General features: G+C 39.3%; 2 protein-coding genes across 3 annotated transcripts in view; one reads left to right on the top strand and one right to left on the bottom strand.

The window, feature by feature from the left end:
• Positions 1 to 9658, bottom strand: part of abca2 (ATP-binding cassette, sub-family A (ABC1), member 2) — a 64782-nt gene extending 55124 nt beyond the window's left edge. For both annotated transcript variants that reach the window (XM_020102392.2, XM_069524371.1), the window contains exon 1: positions 9107 to 9658. In XM_020102392.2, coding sequence (XP_019957951.2) covers positions 9107 to 9172 — 66 coding nt within the window. In that variant the 5' untranslated portion in view covers positions 9173 to 9658. The remainder of the gene's footprint in view (positions 1 to 9106) is intronic.
• Positions 9659 to 15562: 5904 nt separating this feature from the next.
• LOC109639089 (alpha-(1,3)-fucosyltransferase 7) lies at positions 15563 to 18540 on the top strand. Its single transcript, XM_020102369.2, has 2 exons — positions 15563 to 15951; positions 16634 to 18540. Exon 2 carries the CDS (start codon positions 16687 to 16689, stop codon positions 17725 to 17727), a length of 1041 nt encoding a protein of 346 aa, XP_019957928.2. The 5' UTR covers positions 15563 to 15951; positions 16634 to 16686; the 3' UTR covers positions 17728 to 18540.
• The last annotated feature ends 59 nt before the right edge of the window (positions 18541 to 18599 follow it).

Raw genomic sequence — 18599 nt, 5'->3', positions numbered from 1 at the left:
ATAAGGAAATGCTATACCTCTTTTGATTCAGTAGATTCATTTATTCATGATTCAATCCCTGAATTGATTGTATGGTAATTGTTACAATTTTTACTATATTTAAACACTTTAGACCTTTTATTCAAGACAGCAAATTGTGAATGACCAGACATTGACAATGTCTCTGCAAATATTGAGTTTATGTACAGTTATTGAGATATTTCTTTTATACAAATGTAAATATCTGTTTCACACATCAATAAAGCCCTACTGAAGTGGAAATATAGGTTCGGGGGTTTCAAATAGGGTTTCATAAATTCATTATGATGTTATAGTTCTTCTGTTATATGCCTTTGCATTTAGATGTCAAATGGGTGGAAATTCAAAAAAGGAGATTAACAGGAGATAATGTATATTTGCTGATATTTCTGTGATGAATTGAAATTACCTAATATTATGGCGCCCTACATACCAGCCATGCCAATTTATTTATTTTGCTCTTCTTGTCATTTGACTTATTTTTTTCTTAAGTTACAGTCCTTGAGGTTCACCTTTTCATTTCACTATAATACGATCCACTTGAAGTCTCATTCAGTAGGAGGCATCCATATACTCCTTATTAACTTCCCTCCAGCCTACTCCATGTTATTTCGACAGATGAACCAATCAATGCCTTGTTGGCATGTTGAGGCCTTCTCGCCTTTTCTTTCTATCTCTTGTGTTATGTTCTCTCTTTCTCATCTGTAGATTTAATCTAAGTCTATCTTTCCGTCTCAGGAGCATTTCCCCTGGAGGAAGGAAGAAGCTCTCAATAATTCATAGGCTGTCTGAACCTCTTTTTCCAGCATCATCCACTGCTGCTGCTGCTGCCTGTCTGACACAGCTAAAAACCACTGGCACCAGGGTTGGATACGTTACTTGAAAACTATAGTTAATTTCTCAGCAAAGTTAATGGGTTATACTACAGTTTACTTTTGTTTTTTTAGCTGTCACCTCTGTCACAGGTGCTTTTAAATAACTCCAAATATTCCACACCCACATGCATCACCATTATTTAACACAGAGAAACAGAAAATAACTCCACAAGTCCTGACTTTATGGGTTAAACACTCTCACGCTCTTAAAAAAAGGAAACTCACGAAAGTAGCTAAAGGTAACATCTACCACATCCGCCCAGCCAAGAACACACAACATTCAAATAAGACAACTTTAGAATTGTCTCTCTAAACCCCTGGTTCCAGATCAGTCATCATAGAGACCAAACTGATTAACCCTTAATCAAACCCACCAGTCTCCAATAATGTCAAAGCAACCAGATCTTTACTGGGATTAGAAGCAATCAAGTAATTATTTTATTTCTAATTGTTCACTAAAGTCATGACTGACAAAAGTGATCACATTACTGTAATGTGTTTCTAAGTGTCACTTTGCTGCCTCACACTGTCTGGCACAGACTGTCAGCCAAGGGTACTGAAGGACTGTCTGCCAGCAGTTGTACAATGCCTAAACCAAAAAGGGCTTTTTGTTGCTTGGATTGTGTGGAATTTGCTTTATCAAGCTGCCCATGAATAAAGGAGGAAATTGTATTATGCAATAGAAGGGACAATACACAAGATCAAGTCTGGTCCTACCTGTACCGTTCAGTCCTCCCTGGGACAAAGTGTATTTATAGCCACCAACCTGCCCCCCTACCCCCACATATACATATTAACACGTTAGCAGTTCCTACATTTTGTCCTTGAATACAGTCCTCCTCAGAGATTAGACAAGATACAGAGATACAGTCTCTCCAAGATTAAGAGCCAGAGGAACCTACTGTTTATAGTCAAGTTCTCTGTAAATCATAACACAAAAAAGAAAATCACAACATTCAGAAATTATCTTTACAATAGCCTACTTGGTGACACTGAGCAAGATGTATCCAAGTTGGATACATAACAATAAAAGCCTTTAAATTAAAGTCACATATAATTAATCCGTTTTCAGAGTTTGTAAATTACCCTTCCACAGTTAAAGTCACATGAAAAATGTCTCTCAATGTCTCTCAATTTGGATTATTTGTTCGCCTCTGGCATTTACTTGTAAGTCTGACTTGTGTTGATCAATTTGAAGCCATGGGAGTCCTGAGTGAGTGGAGCTATTATATATACATACAGTATATATATATATATATATATATATATATATATATATATATATATATATATATATATATATATATATATATACATATCATGCTCTGCTGTTGTTGTCATTTATTTTGTTTTTAGATTTTTAGTTGTGATGTTATGAAGCCTTGTGAGGTGTGCAGGTGGACCCAAAAATGCAGGAGCCAAGTTAGAAAACAAAAAGTGTCCGTTAATTAAAGGTACTAACAAAAACAAAGTGCTGGAAACTGGAAAGTAATCATGATTGCTTTCTGCTGCTCTAGGTATTTTTTGTTCTATACCTTCACCTTTAAAATACTCCAGTGTTCTGTTGGATTCAAGACAGGATATACACGGCTCCAAAAAATTAAGTGAACACTTGTTCATCAGCATATAAAACCAGGACTTGGATCAGCCTGTGATTAAAAATGTAGACGATGATTTTCAGTGTAGTTTTGAATCCAGCCCTAGGGTTGATTGATCATTAATATGTAATTTTGTTCTCAACAAATTATAAAATGTACATCAGTAAAGAGTAATGGTTTTCTTCTGGGACGCAGTCCAAAGAGGTTGACTTAGTGAAATGTCCCTGGCACAGTCTGATCAGTCTCTGAAACACCACTTTCTTCAGATAGTCTTTGTGTCAACTCAGAAACACTTACCTGTCTGTTTTTCAAAACAAAAACATTGAGAAACAGGAAGAGAATTATGCATGTTATCATTTTTCTGTCATTTGTAGTATGGATAAAGCTAAAACTGAGAATGTATAATGCAGTTAGGATTGAAAATTACAACCATAATCTAATTTGTCTACTCATTTTCATCGCATTTAGGTTGTAGCCCAATATGAATCTTCAGTGTCGAAGATGATGCGTCAGTACTGGGTCCTTAGTCACTCTTCAAGAGACAAACTCACGACTCAGGCGATTGCTCTATGCTTCACTACTGGAGTCTGATTCTTTCTCACTGGAAACCTGCCTCATGTTAGCATTGATGGAAATGGCAAGGAAATGACTTGGTCCCCATTTGTGGAATTTGTGGAAAGCTTATCTCGCTCATGTCCTCTCTGTAATTTGAGTGTCAGACAATTGTTTGTTATCACCAACTCTGCAGTTCCCCCAGCTTTACAGAGTGATTAGTCACTTTTGGCTTATTGGTTTGAATTTATGGTCCATAAACTGTGATCTCATCGACCACCAGCAGCAGACAGCTGCTTTCAATAAAAATAAAAATCTGACAAACCCACCTGCTCAGCACCAACAGCACACAGACATAGTTCGAGGCAACATCTGGCGATAGGAGCATTATCTGCTAAAGAGACAGACATTTTTCTTAGTAGTTGGTGGAGACCAAACCAGAGCGAAAAGGATATAACATTTGATTTGTATTTATTAGATCTCTAACTGTGACACAAACACGACTCTAAATGTTGCTCTGAGTCTGAAAAAAGGCAACTGTATGCAACGCTTTTATCACAGTATAAGATTGCATTTGTTTATGTGCCGCTGCCACCTTTCTGTCTAGATTATAGAAATATTTTTTACTATATTTAGACACATTAGACCTTTGATTGAGATGGTAAAATGTGAATGACCAGATATTGAATAGCAAATATTGATAATGTCAAATACAGTGATAACATTTGAACCAAGGCCAAAACATTATTATCTAGATTAAATTTATTTTTAGACATAAAGTATGATGTCTATATCCTGCACATTATGTTATATACAACTCTGTAGAGTTGCAGGGGTATGTCTAGAAGGATTTGGAGGGAAGGCTGAGCTTTTGAATTTAAACTTAAAATCCTGAAATGTTTTTAAACAAAGCACATCTTGGCTTGGGACAGGAAACCACCCCTTCCAGATTCAGTGTTTTAGACTACATCTATCAGAGTCCGTGATACACAGAATACTGCTAACCTCACTGGATTTATAGATATCCTCTCCTGTCTCCAGTGCCAGGCCTCAGTGAACCAGCTGCTAGTCTATTAGACTTTGCAGATAGCATATATAATTCATTTGGCTGTCAGTTAACCTTCTGCTACAAATTTGAACGCTCCCTTATCAGTCAGCAACTTTATCCTCCATCCCCTCCATCTCTAAAAGCTCTCTCTGTCTCTTTCTCTTACCCACTCCCGTTCTCGCTCTTCTCCTTGGAAAATGGTTTATCTCTTTCCTGTTTAATTTCTTTTTATCATCATTTTAAAATTCGCTCTCCCAGCTCTCTCTCTAGCTACCCAGCCATTGGTTTTTAACCCAGCTCAATGTAGAACTATCATTGAAAGACACACTAGATCAGACTTACTAAGTGTTCAGTACAGCCGAGCAGTGTGTTTGGTTACTGCATGCTACGTTGGTTTTGAGATCAGACTCACTTTCACCATATTGCATCTACTTTGCAGAAATAAAGTAAACTATATTAATACATGAAGCTGTTAGTGGTAAATGGAATAATGTCAATCTGCGTTCACACCAAAAAAAATTCATTGTTGCTTTTCAGTTCTGATCTGGTTAATATTCACACTGACTCATACCACTTGACAGGTGACTCATTCTCAAGTTTGGTGATGTCATCCCACCCCAGCAGCACTACATGTGTCCATGAGCACAAGCAAATTGTGGCACTGACAGCAGGTCTAGCTGCACTTAACATGATGTCTCTTCCATGATCAAAAAGACTTAATGAGGAAATATGTGATTATCAACACTAAGAGTCCAGACAACAACTGAACTTCATATAATAAAGATGATCTACCAATAGTTTGGTAATATTAGAGAGGACAGCTACTATGTAGTTAAACTCAACATACTTTTTAGTAAGGCTCTCCTAAAATTCCCGACACATTGCTGTTTTAACTAATCACTTTCTGTTTTATCAAGAAAAACTAAGGACAGACAAATGTTACCATGGTTACCAAATGGTATTGACATAGGTTACCCACAGAAGAGGACATAGTCTCTTCTAGCTCATTGTTTAGATTATATGCCCCATAAACTGATATCCCATCAGCCCCATTTTGAGCAGCAGCAAGCAGCTGTTTTCAGCAATAAAGCTCTTAAAAACACACTGCACTCGACCTGCCCAGCCACAGACAGGGGAAACCTAGAGATGGCTGCTGAACATAGTGAAGAATTGAGCAGCTAAAGACAGATATTTTTTATAAAGCGATGGTGAAGACCAAACCAGAGATATAAGGATAGTGAATATTACACTTTTATCATGTGGGCACCAACATGTGTCCAAATGAAAGTTTATGTTCTTTATGGTCTTGCACTCTCGTGATAAAGTAAGACATGTTCTATGTTTGTCTTCAGTTGCCTTAGAGTGGTTAAAAAATAAAACAATAATTTTTTTTTAGTATGAGGGTTAATATAATAATATAAATACCTCTCAAAATGACATAAAAGATGTACTGTTGCATCATTGATCAGCTGTGTGCATAGCTCACTCTCTCTATATATATTTAGTTTTTACTGTCCTTGGCAGGCAGGCAGAATTCAGCATAACATTGGTAGACACTGCTTTCACTGTGCACAACCCTATGACCAGCACACAGTTCTTAGCAGGCAGGAGCACATGACTTCTCACTCCAACAGGTGTGCATTAGCGTATTGTGTGTTTTACTGTTGAACCTCACAAGTACACTTTCCTTTTGTTATCAATAAATATCAGAGAAGATAACCTCCCATGATCCCTACATTCTTGTCGATGCGCCGCAGTGGTTACTAACTCCAGACCATATTGAGTTACACTCCTCTTTCCATTCAGCACAACAATGATTGCAGCTTTACAGGTGCATCAATCTAGGTGAAGACTACAGTAAACCAGTGTGTTTAACTGCCCCTGTGTAATGACCACTCAGAGAAAACAAGGTTGGTAATCAAAGAGACAGAAAACATCTTGGAGAAATTTTATTTCAACATACACTTTGACTTTTTTGTTTGGTCCATGTCTCAATCACTACCATTGAGGTGGCAGGGTTTATTAGCTATAATGCAGCCAGATATCAGCGTGCTGCATGCATTACTAACAGACTGAATCTAATTAGTAGCAAGTAGGGTTACAAATGGAAACACTATAGGAAAGCAAGTAAATCAGATTTGTGCCTGAGAACTTTTCACTGAATCAGTTTTAATTCTGTTAGGTACAGTAAATGTTTCAGCAGCTGGGCCATGATGCTCCTCTATGTATTATTTTGTCTCTGTCAGAGGGACCAACACAGGAGACGGATGGTATCTCAGGTAAGTGCTGACTCCATCATTCTGCTCTCATCATCAATCCTATGGGCAGCTTTAGTGAGGATAAACCAGGGCAGCATGATTATAAATCTATAGGCAGGGATGAGGCAGCTGGAACTATTATTATACCAGAGGCTCTCCAGCGCCTCTGCTGAGCTTGATGTCTGAGGGTAGATGGGCTAAAAATAGCTGTACCCCCCCATCCTCACCCCACACACAAAACCCCAAACTCTACCCTCTGACAAGATAGCAGTAAACGCATCAGGCACTGATGGACTGAGGACAGATCCAACTTAACCTTTGAAAATCAGCACACACACCACTATCTGGGAATTTGCGCATTGAATTAAATGAAATGCTTTATAAGACCTAAACAAAGGGAATTCAATGTCAATTCTAAAACAAACATTTCGGGACAAAAACAGGACCGAGCTTTCTCTGTTGTCGTCTCCTGCCCCACATTAGGTCTTTTCCTACTATCGACAATTTAAAATCAAAATTTAAAACCTAAAACACGTTGGTTCAACTCCTGTGGTTTTTAATGTGCAATATAAATCTGTACATCCAATTTTTAATACTGTTATTAAGCCTTTCCCACACGTTCCCATCAGCTGATTAAAAACCATACCGTAGGGCTTCGAAGAGGCCACAAAGCACTGCTAAACCACTTCCTAAACACTTTGGCTGACTAAATGAACATGACTACCTCTAATGGCAAACACTTCTATGTGGCTGCAGCAACGTGCTGATATTCTCTCAAACATACGCATTGAGTCACACTCACATGGGTGCAGTCACGCTGTTGGTGCATTGTCACTGAAGAGTAACCAGCCTCTATTGACTCATATAATTATCAATGTCTGTTGACCTCCAGAGACAGGGAGGGAACATGGATTAGGGACAGGAGACAGCTCAGATGAGGAAGCAAGGAGAGGAGGAGAGGATAGAGATAGGACAAGCCTGGGTGGGACCTATATTGACCAAGTATTCTGTAACTTCCTAAGACAGAAGGTCCAACTTTTCCACTGTGTTAACCTAATGCCAAGAATTGCGCATCTCTTTAAATCTCTTGAAACTCTTTATTTTGCCCTGTTATTTAGCCAAGGTGGCGAATGTTGAAAGTGAGAGATTGACAGTCAGTTTCATATTCAACTATTTGACTGTTATGAGTAATTGCGCACTGCATGAGTACGAACTTATGAACTCATACCTATAAGTGTCAATATGTTGAGAGACAGCAATAGTGAAACGTTTCTGAATCTCGTCACTCTAGAAAACCCAGTTTACATGTGGACGGAAGCCACAAAAAATGTATGCATTTGAACTAGGCTCCACACTTTTGAAAATATATATTATTTGTCTCACATTGTTCATTGCAGTGCCTCTTTCAAGCCTCTGTTTGAAACGTTCTGTTTTTGAATCTATTTGAGTGTATGGCTCCTCTTTTTTGTCCTGGGAGGATTGTATTGTTTTTGGGGCGTTTTTTTTTTTTTTTTCAATTTGCCTCCATTGCATGTTAGAAACGTCATCAACACACCCACTTGCCCCCGGGTGAATGTTTCAAATAATCCCCTGCTGTATTTCTTGCATGGGCTCACTGGCACATTATCTGGAGGTTTTTCTAGGCTGCTGGCAGGAGCAACTCCTGAGAATGTCTTCTCACATAACAGCCCCGATAATTTCAGGAGATTATCCTAAATTCAGTGCATGTCTGGAATTATCTCTGGTGATACACATGCTTCCAAAAATCCAGGAATGAGCCAATTCATGAGCAGTGTATTCTGTGTCATACCTTTATCATGTCATATACCTCTGTCCCTTGGCAAACCTTTTGACATGAACGAAAAAGCTGTGACACTAAAGGAAAGGGAAAAACCTGAAGAGTGGGCACGTCATCTAATAAACCTCTTTGATAATAACCTAAATCCTATGTCATAACATTCTATGTAATATTCCTGTTCGCATAAATGTATGTGGTCTGTATTTATCTCGCGCTTTTCTAGTTTTGATGACTGTTATAAGTTCTTTACAGTTCTGCCATTCACACACAAACAGTGCATATGTGCCGCACTTTACCGCACACTGACAACACAGCCATCAGGGGCAATTTGGGGTTTAGCATTTTGCCCCAGTACAATTTGGCCATTTTGTGATATTCATGGAGCTATTTATATGCACCCCATTAGTTGACATGTGTCAGTGACACATTGTTTTGACGTTATAAATCATTGCCATCACCTCACCCTGCAATCCCACAATAACAACATCAGTCAGGCCTGTCAGATGCAGCTTGTGGATATAAGATAGACAATAAAAAGAGCTAATCAGACACAGCATCCTGGGCATGTAAACCTCACACTGCACAGGCCGCTTCAAAGCTGAGGCTAACGAGCATAGACTGAGGTTACACAACTGTTGTTGGTCCATAGCTACAACAACAACCTGTTTGACAGAGGAGGCACACACAGAGAACAGGCTGCCGCTTTCCCAACAGCACCATCAGCACCGTCGTGCTGCATGGGTGTTAAGCTCACTGCAGTGTTATTCTAATGTGTGATGGTGGAAACATTTGCAGTCAGAGGCAGGTGCTGATAGAAGGACAGTGAGCAATGCAGCAGCAGCAGCAGCAGCAGCAGCTGAACCCACGCCCGTCTGCCCCGCAGACACGCGCACAGCCGCACACACTTGTTCTGCTCCTCTTTCAAAACAATGTCACGCACTGTGGTGTGCACGTCTTACCGGCCCCCTCCTCTTCAGGGAGATGTTCTTCCACAGCAGGAGATGGAGCTGGTGCAGGAATCCCATCTCGCCTCCAGTTTCTGCCCCACCGTGTCCTGAATTCACCAAGAGAGCATGACGGCGGTGGCCTGCGACTGGAATCCGATCACCGGGGGATTTCTATCCTCATCCCCGGTGCGTCCGCGCACCTCTCCCGGTGCTGAAATGTGTTGCTCCTCGCGGAGAACAAAAGATGCGGAGCTCGTCTACACAGCGAGCGACACTGTCGGGCTTCGGTCTGTCATCCTCCGTGCGTCGGTGAGCTCGTCTGTGCGCCGGTTCGGCTTTTTTACCGGAGTGATGTGAGTTGGAGCAGGACACCAGCCGAATGTAACTGACCACACTGCTGACAACAGACACTTCCGACTCTGCCTTTCAAAGCAAAAGCCCTCCCAATTTACTAAACTCAAACACTGCATCTCTTAGTCCTTTAGACATTCTTGACTAGACCTCCAAAAGATTTAATTTCACTTTTCAATCTTACAGTAAAAATCAGAAGTTTCCTCACAAAGCCCTTACTGATATGACACCATCACAGGAGCACATGATCCCACTGAGCCAGAGGCAGACGCCCTCTCTATGTTTAAGAGTGATAAAGCTCATGGTTAGAGCAGGTGCAGGCTTGTCTTGGACCAGCTCTTGGTCATGCTGCTGTGGGACTAGATTGCTGGGGGAGACATGACACATGGAGCTTCTCTTTCCTCTTCATCATGTTACTGACTTGACTTCTTCCCCAGAGTACTTGTGCTGGATCTTTGACTATGGTGGCAGCTGATGGGGGATTACCATAACAACTAGATTACCTAGATATACCACTGGCAATGCCTCTATCATTACGATTGTTATTGCTGCTCTCTTCATCTCTGTCAGACTTTTTCTTTTGTATAAATACATTGAGACAACTCTCCATTTACGTTTGACCCATAAATGTAAATGTTGTAAATTGTGTAATTATGTTGATGCTCGGTTACACATGATATATTGCACTTCTGTCCATCCAGGGAGAGGGATCTCTCAGACGTGACTCTGTGTGCAAAGGATGTTGAACCATTTTAAGCCCTATGAGGCCAATTGTGATGATTGATTGATTAATTGAATCCAGATTCATTTTATTTCCTTATGACGGTGTTAAAGGTAGGGTTGGTAATGGATGCTCTTTTTAACTCATTCGCTGAAATCTTCTCCATGTTTCTGGATTGTCATCGATAAATAAAGTCGTGTCGATGCAAGAGTCAACCCATTGTTTTGTGAACTTCCTATTTTGAAGTTTGGATTTTGACCAGAGCCACATCTGAAGATACCACATGTGTCTGTGGCCCTCGCAGAACCATCTAAGTTAAATGATTGGTCGGAGTGCCTGTCTGTCACTGACCAACCTGTCTACCTGCATGCACCCTGCCCTTGATCTCACTGCAAATTACCATAGTCTTCGGCCGGAAAGACTTTTTTTGCTGAAGCAGACACGATAGCCAGAAGCGAGTCACAGAAAATGTGGCTTCCATGAAGCAAGTGACAAGGATATGGAAACAACCAAACCTACCAAAACTTACTTCATGGCTATCAACAATAGAACAAATTTTGGACATGGAGAACTTTTGCAATAAGAGACCTCATGATAAAATGGAATATAATATACCCTTAACATAGACATAGTAAAATACAAAATACAAATACAAAAACATGCAATAAACAGGTAAACAGCCCCCCAACCTTTTTTTTAATGCTTTTTTGTTGTTGTGATTGGATGGCTTGTTAATTTCGTTTTGAGCTTCCTGTTAATTTTCGTCCAGTAAATAAGATTATCATTGCAATAAAGTAATTACAAAAAACAAAAGAAAATGTATAGGTTCCAGTCTTTGTCAGGCAATATATGTTCATATGGGTGTAGCTTTGACAAGAGGGCGGAGGAGGAGGTGGGATGTATTGGGGGCATATTTTCAAAGTGTAGCCTGCGCTTGTAGCTTTTCCAGGATTACGAACCCTGGCTTTAAATCAAAAGTCAGTTGAGGTGGTTTTGGGCTTCTGATCAAGAATGTTCTTGGGTGGCTTCAATCTAAAGTTTTGTCCGATGCAGTATCACAGTAGTAGGAGGCGCTATACCCAGAACACGATAGAACTTTTGTCAGGGAGTAATATTTTTTCTCAAGCCGCCAACCTGCCAGACTCTGAGCTACTCTCTCATCTTCAGTGGTTTGGATTAATCAGTGTTAAGACAGCAAGAAGTAATGGTAAACAATTGTGTTTCCTAAAGATGTAAGCATTGATAACTATGTTGCTATAGCATCAGTTGTATTTGAAGTTGAGAATATTTCTTCATTCACAGAATGGCACTGAATGTTTTTCTCCAGAAAAAAAAGTACTTTTTTACGTCTCTCCTAACTAAATCACTTTCTATAAGCACATAACTGTGGTCTAATTCTTTAACCTGCAACAGCTGTGTTATAATCTCACATTTGGACATGGGGACGTCCTTTTGGTTAATTTTGTCCTTGTCCGGACAGGAATGTTTCTCGGTCCAGATGTTGTGCCTATTTAGACAGATTTCAGGAGCTTTAGTGCAAATTTGAAAAGCCTCCAGGATGGCAAGGTCACACAATCGTTTCCAAGTTGGGATTATTTTCAGAGCGCTGGGAAATGAATGCAGAGGCCTGGATGAAACAAGTCTGCTTCTGTCAGGGTCTCATGCAGGTTGGATGAAAGCTTGTTATTGCTGTCTGTATTTCATTTCTACTGCATTGTTACCTGTTTGGTCAAAATCAGGGGAAGAAAAGTTCTTGAATTTGCTGGAACTTTTTACATTAAAATAAACAACTTTATATATTATTTAGCAGTGTCATTTATGTGGTGAGTTTACTTACATAAGATAAGATTACTGTAGATAGTTTACCACATGTCACTTTGTGATTCAGATAACATTATAATTTCATTATAATAATAATGATAATTATTATTATTATCATTATAATTATTATTGTTGGTGTTATTGTCATCATCATCATCATCATCATGATTATTATTATTATTATTATTATTACTATTATTATTATATGAATTGTTTCGGCTATCATTAATAATATCTTTACATCCATAATTATCATTCTTATTGTTTTTATTATAGCAACTACACTAAAACCCGACAGTACACAACTGTTCCTGGTCTCTCTGTCCTCTCTCTCTTGCAGATCCATATCAGAATCTAGTGAATTTGAATGTGGTTTCATAAAGGAACCGTTGGGCCTTGGCAGAGGTAAATGCTGTCTGAGTGCCACTCTAGTTTAAGAGATGCTCCTTTTTTAATACTTTTTTCTCCAACACCTCTATCAGTTGATTACATAGAATCTTCTAATAAAAGCATTTGAGTTATTCAGAAAACGTGTGTGTGTCTGGTTTGCAACATGTCTGTGTGCCTTGTCATTTGAAACTCAAAACGGTATTATAAAAGAGACAATAATACTTGAACAGGCATCATTGCCTCACCTAGGCAAAGGGCACAAAGAGTTCAAATCTTTATGTGTCAGGACTGGACTAGAAGGAGGACTCAGATGCAGAGGACTGACTGTTAATTCAAACTTTATTAAGAACCCTCTTTGACCCCTCAGAGTGACCCAAAAAAATCAGGCTATGACACGAAGCTATCAGATCAAATAAAGAGTTATCCAAAATTAACAGACACAATAAATAGAAGCCCACTCCGTGACGGAGGGAAAAACTAAACGACAACAAAACCAAGAGAAATGTAAGAAACAAAAAAATCACTCCACTTGGAGGAAAACAAAAAAGGCTAAGAACTACAAACTCAATACACTCCCTAAGGAGGAAAACAAAACTCAATTCTAAGAAAGACCAAATGAAAACGAACTCCTAAAAAACGGAGGCTCCACTACTTACTATGAAATATTTAACTAGAACAAAAAAAACTAACGAGAGTTAATTTTCAAAATAAAACAGGAAGTCACGAGACAAAAACCCAGAACAACAAGCTATTCCAATAAGTGTATGTGTATGGAGAAGGCACAGGTTTGCTGTGGTTTGCTGTTCTTGCTGTGTTAGTGTAAAAAGAGCTTGTTCGATTGTAACGGTTAATGTGGTTGGTGCCTACAGGAGCTGTGAAACGCCTGTGCCCTCATCTGCAGAGCTGCAAGAACAGGAAGAGGAAGACCAGCTTGTGGTTTGAGAAAACCTAAATAAACAGTGCTTTTGACTACCAGTCACTGCTGTCTGTTATATGAATATATTAAACAAAATAAAAATATATATAGTATAATAAATGAAGTACATGCATGATACTTAAAGGTTCAGTGTGTAAGATTTAGGTGAAAGGGATTTTTGGCAGAAATTGAATATAAAATAATCCTGGTGATGTTTTCACTGGTGTGTTTCATCTAAATTGTATGAATTGTAGTTTACCATAGAATGGAACCTTTATATTTAAAAACTGTATATTCACATGAAGGGGGGGGGGTCCTCTCTCTGGAGGCTGCCATGTTTTTTACAGTCGTCCAAACTGGACAAACTAAAACCTTTTGAGTTTTCATGACAACTGAAGTTCAACACAGGTTCTCTGTCATGTTGGGAAGGGGAAGGTGACATGAGGAGTATTCAGCTGTAACATGACACTTCACCTCTAGATGTCACTAAATTCCACACACTGAACCTTTAAGACTTTGCAAGTGATTGAATTTTGAACTTGATTTTAAATTGGGATGGGAAGCCCCAGAGGGAGATAACATGTTCTTAGTTCAACTATAAACAAATCTGAATTTGACAGGGTTTAGATGAATGTGTTACATATGCAGAGAAACACTGAGCAAAATCATCTTGAACAAAACATTCAACAATAATTATATTTCATGCCATGAAATAGTTTTGACTTAAATTCAGTTCAAGTGGCATGCTTGTGCACACACACACACACACACACACACACACACACACACACACACACACACACACACACACACACACACACACACACACACACACATACACACACACACACACACACACACACACATGCACACACACACACGCACACAAACATACTTGTAGTACCTCTAGTGAGGACACTCATTGGCATAATGTCCCTTACTCCTAACTACCCTGCATCTGCATAAGTCCTAATAGTCATGCTATGGAAAGTATTGCCATGTCTCTGCATGGCTGCCTTGGTAGCAGTAAGTTAATGTCTACATCAGTACCAAAAAGATGATTATGGTTCACACCTGAGAGTTGCAGCACTCACACTGAGATAAAAACAGAATTGGAATAAATGAGAAATGATGAATGAATGAGATGGGTGCTTTGGGTTTTTTGTTTGAGACTTCACATATTTCCAGTGGTTAGTTGGACTTTCAACTAAATGTTTATCACATTGTCTAAATGGCTCTGGAAATGTATACCAATGTTGCTCTTGGTAACTGACAATAAAGGTGATTTTGCCCAGCATTTCCATATAATGCCAGCAGATGGCGATCTTAACCTGATTTTCTTCCATGCTCAGCCCATCAAACATCTGAGGCACATTTTAAAGTGTCTCCTTTAGAAAGCACTGCATTCATTTACATGTGAAAGAATTACAATAAGAAGAGATCAAATTAAAAGGAATAATATCCAAAGTAAGAGAGTTTAATGTGAAGCATTTTCTTTAAGTGTAGGCCCATATGAAGACAGGAGGTAAGACAGGACATAAGATAAGATAAGATATTTTACCACATGTCACTTTGTGATTCAGATGACATTATATTTTTATTATATATATATTATTATGATCATAATTATAATTATAAATGTTGTTGTTTTTGTTATTGTCATCATCATCATGATTATTATTATTATTATTATATGAATTGTTGCGGCTATCATTAATAATATCTTTACATCCATAATTATCATTCTTATTGTTTTTATTATAGCAACTACACTAAAACCCGACAGTACACAACTGTTCCTGGTCTCTCTGTCCTCTCTCTCTTGCAGATCCATATCAGAATCTAGTGAATTTGAATGTGGTTTCATAAAGGAACCGTTGGGCCTTGGCAGAGGTAAATGCTGTCTGAGTGCCACTCTAGTTTAAGAGATGCTCCTTTTTTAATACTTTTTTCTCCAACACCTCTATCAGTTGATTACATAGAATCTTCTAATAAAAGCATTTGAGTTATTCAGAAAACGTGTGTGTGTCTGGTTTGCAACATGTCTGCATGCCTTCTCATTTGAAACTCAAAAGGGTATTATAAAAGAGACAATAATACTTGAACAGGCATCATTGCCTCACCTAGGCAAAGGGCACAAAGAGTTCAAATCTTTATGAACAACAAGCTGCAGTTTGCTGTTCTTGCTGCGTTAGTGAGCTTGTTCGATAGTAACGGTTAATGTGGTTGGTGCCTACAGGAGCTGTGAAACGCCTGTGCCCTCATCTGCAGAGCTGCAAGAACAGGAAGAGGAAGACCAGCTTGTGGTTTGAGAAAAACCTAAATAAACAGTGCTTTTGACTACCAGTCACTGCTGTCTGTTATATGAATATATTAAATACAAAAGAACAGGAGGGTGACGAAAGGGGATCGTTATAATGGTAATTCATAGTTCAGAACACAAACAGTTAAAATTACTTTTTGTGCCAACAGTTAAATTCTGCTGACCGCCAACCTCGGTCTTACCTCCCACACAGGGAGGGTACATATAGAAAGTTCAAGCAAGAGTTATGTCAAACAACTGAGGGGGGGTGGATTTCCTCAATATATTTCTAAGTGTATTTAGTTGGACAAAGTTCTTCAGGCAGCAGGCAGATTTATGCCGTCCTCACCGCCAAGGTAAGAGCGTCTCTGGCAACTTTATTTCTATTCTGTTTCTGTTTTACTACAGATTAATTGTGTACAGAATGCTGCTGTATGTGCCCTCAGTAAATCGGAAATGTGTAAAAATCATGTCTTACTAGAATTTAGATTTTCCTTCCTGAATGTATCCTTTCATTTCATCTTGAAATGTTCTGCTGTTTAAATGATTTCATGCTGTGTCAGGCAGTTTCATCTTTAGAAATATCACTTTCATTTAAAGATGCTTCATCATCAGTCCAGACAAGAAATACACATAAACATGTGCTTTGCTGCTTTGACCAGTCACCAGGATTATATGAGTGTTTTCGATTTCATTGAATCCTTCCATTTGAACTATTTGTATTTTTTATTTGATTTGTGTGTAGTGTACACAAACAGAGCAGACTGACAGCACTGACAGCAATGCAGCTGTTTTACTAGTTGCCACTAAGTGACCATCATTTGTATAATTATTTTAAAATAATTGACCATGTTAGAAAAAAATCCCAATGATTACAGCATTTTCTATTCATGCTTGTAGAAACAAATACTTGTTTTAGGTTTTGATAAAATGAAATATCAGCTGCAGTAGATATATTTGTCGATAACGTCTTGTCCTCTGCAGCTCCTGAGAAGATCATGTGAAAACATTTAATATCTACCCTGCATTCTTTTATAGGTGTTCCATATCAGTGATCTATATCATTTTGAACTGGAACTCCCCGCATCGCCATGACACTAACTGAATTTCGAGTTTACCTCCTCCTCCTCATCCCCCTCAGCTTCCTCTCAGCCAAGTTCTTCTACAGTTTGCTGGAAAATAGGCTTCATCAGCAGAAACATCATCCAGATGTTTCTCAAGGAAACGTCAACATCCTGCTGTGGCAATGGCCATTCGGTCGCTCCTACAGTCTTGCTGGAGACAAATGCCTTGAGATGTACAACATCAGCCACTGTTTCCTCACTGATAACCCCGCTGCCTTCGACACTGCTGATGTGGTGGTGTTCCACCACCAGGAGATCAGCAGAGGTATGTCGTCATTGCCCTTGCACCTTCATCGCCCGGCCTCCCAGCATTGGGTGTGGATGTCCATGGAGCCTCCTGTCAACAATGTAAAGCTAAAACAGTTCAATGGCATCTTCAACTGGACGATGAGCTACAGACGTGATGCAGACATATCCATCCCTTACGGACAGACCATTCTACAAGGTGATGAGCAACACTTCCAGGCTGCTCCAAATCGCTCCTGCCTTGTTAGCTGGGTAGTCAGCAGGTACCAGCCTCATCAGGCTCGCTCTGAAGTTTATCAAAGTCTAAAGAAGTACATCCCCATAGAGGTGTATGGCAGATGGACCAACAAGCCACTTTCAGACAAGAAGCTGCTGCCCACCATTGCAAAGTGTCTATTTTACCTGTCTTTTGAGAACTCTGAGGCGAAGGACTACATAAGCGAGAAGTTCTGGAGGAATGCATTCCAAGCAGGGGCCATACCGGTGGTTCTCGGCCCCAGCCGGGAAACCTACGAGGCCCTGGCTCCCCCTCAGTCCTTTATCCATGTGGCTGATTTCAGGAGCACAGCAGATCTGGCTGCGTACCTAAAGTATGTGGCTCAAGACAGGCAGATATATGAGGGATACTTCCAGTGGCACCACACTCACAGAATAAAAACTTACACTGACTGGAGAGAAAGACTGTGTCAAATCTGTGTCAAGTATCCCAGTTTACCAGCCAACAGGGTCTACCAGGACCTGGAGAGCTGGGTTAACAGCTGAGAGCTAATCTCCTCATGCTGTCTGGTCACTGGGCTGTTTTGCTGATTCTGCTTGGTTACCACGTGTGCATGTCTATGGTGAAGTACCATACAGTGAGGGGATATAGGAAGTGTCTCAATAAAGAATGCAATATTGGTGAGGAAGTGCTCAGTTAAAGTTAAACAAACACACAAGAAAGCAGAAGTGTAGACATGTCTCATGTCACACATAATATCATAATGCTTGTTATGTCATCTCCCATTTGATGATTAAATTGTATTAGTAAAAGTAATAACATAATACTATCTACATCGTATTCTCAAAAAAGTGATAATAAATACAGTACAATAAATTAAGTACATGCACGATACTTAAAGGTTCAGTGTGTAAGATTTAGGTGAAAGGGATTTTTGGCAGAAATTGAATATAAAATAGTCCTAGTGATGTTTTCACTGGTGTGTTTCATCTAAATTGTATGAATTGTTGTTTACCATAGAATGGAACCTTTATATTTAAAAACTGTATATTCACATGCATGTCTCTGCATGGCTGCCTTGGTAGCAGTAAGTCAATTTCTACATCAGTACCAAAAAGATGATTATGGTTCACACCTGAGAGTTGCAGCACTCACACTGAGATAAAAACAGAATTGGAATAAATGAGAAATGGTGAATGAATGAGATGGATGCTTTGGGTTCTTTGTTTGAGACTTCACATATTTCCAATGGTTAGTTGGACATTCAACTAAATGTTTATCACATTGTCTAAATGGCTCTGGAAATGTATACCAATGTTGCTCTTGGTAACTGACAATAAAGGTGATTTTGCCCAGCATTTCCATATAATGCCAGCAGATGGCGATCTTAACCTGATTTTCTTCCATGCTCAGCCCA

This window comes from Paralichthys olivaceus, chromosome 4, assembly GCF_024713975.1.
Source record: "Paralichthys olivaceus isolate ysfri-2021 chromosome 4, ASM2471397v2, whole genome shotgun sequence".
Taxonomy (NCBI): domain Eukaryota; kingdom Metazoa; phylum Chordata; class Actinopteri; order Pleuronectiformes; family Paralichthyidae; genus Paralichthys; species Paralichthys olivaceus.
Note: the sequence above shows the minus strand (reverse complement) of the source record. Positions and strands in the feature narration are given on the sequence as shown.

What these genes read in the sequence shown, in the direction of transcription:
- LOC109639089 (XM_020102369.2), top strand. Translation starts at nt 16,687, where the DNA reads ATGACACTAACTGAATTTCGAGTTTACCTCCTCCTCCTCATCCCCCTC.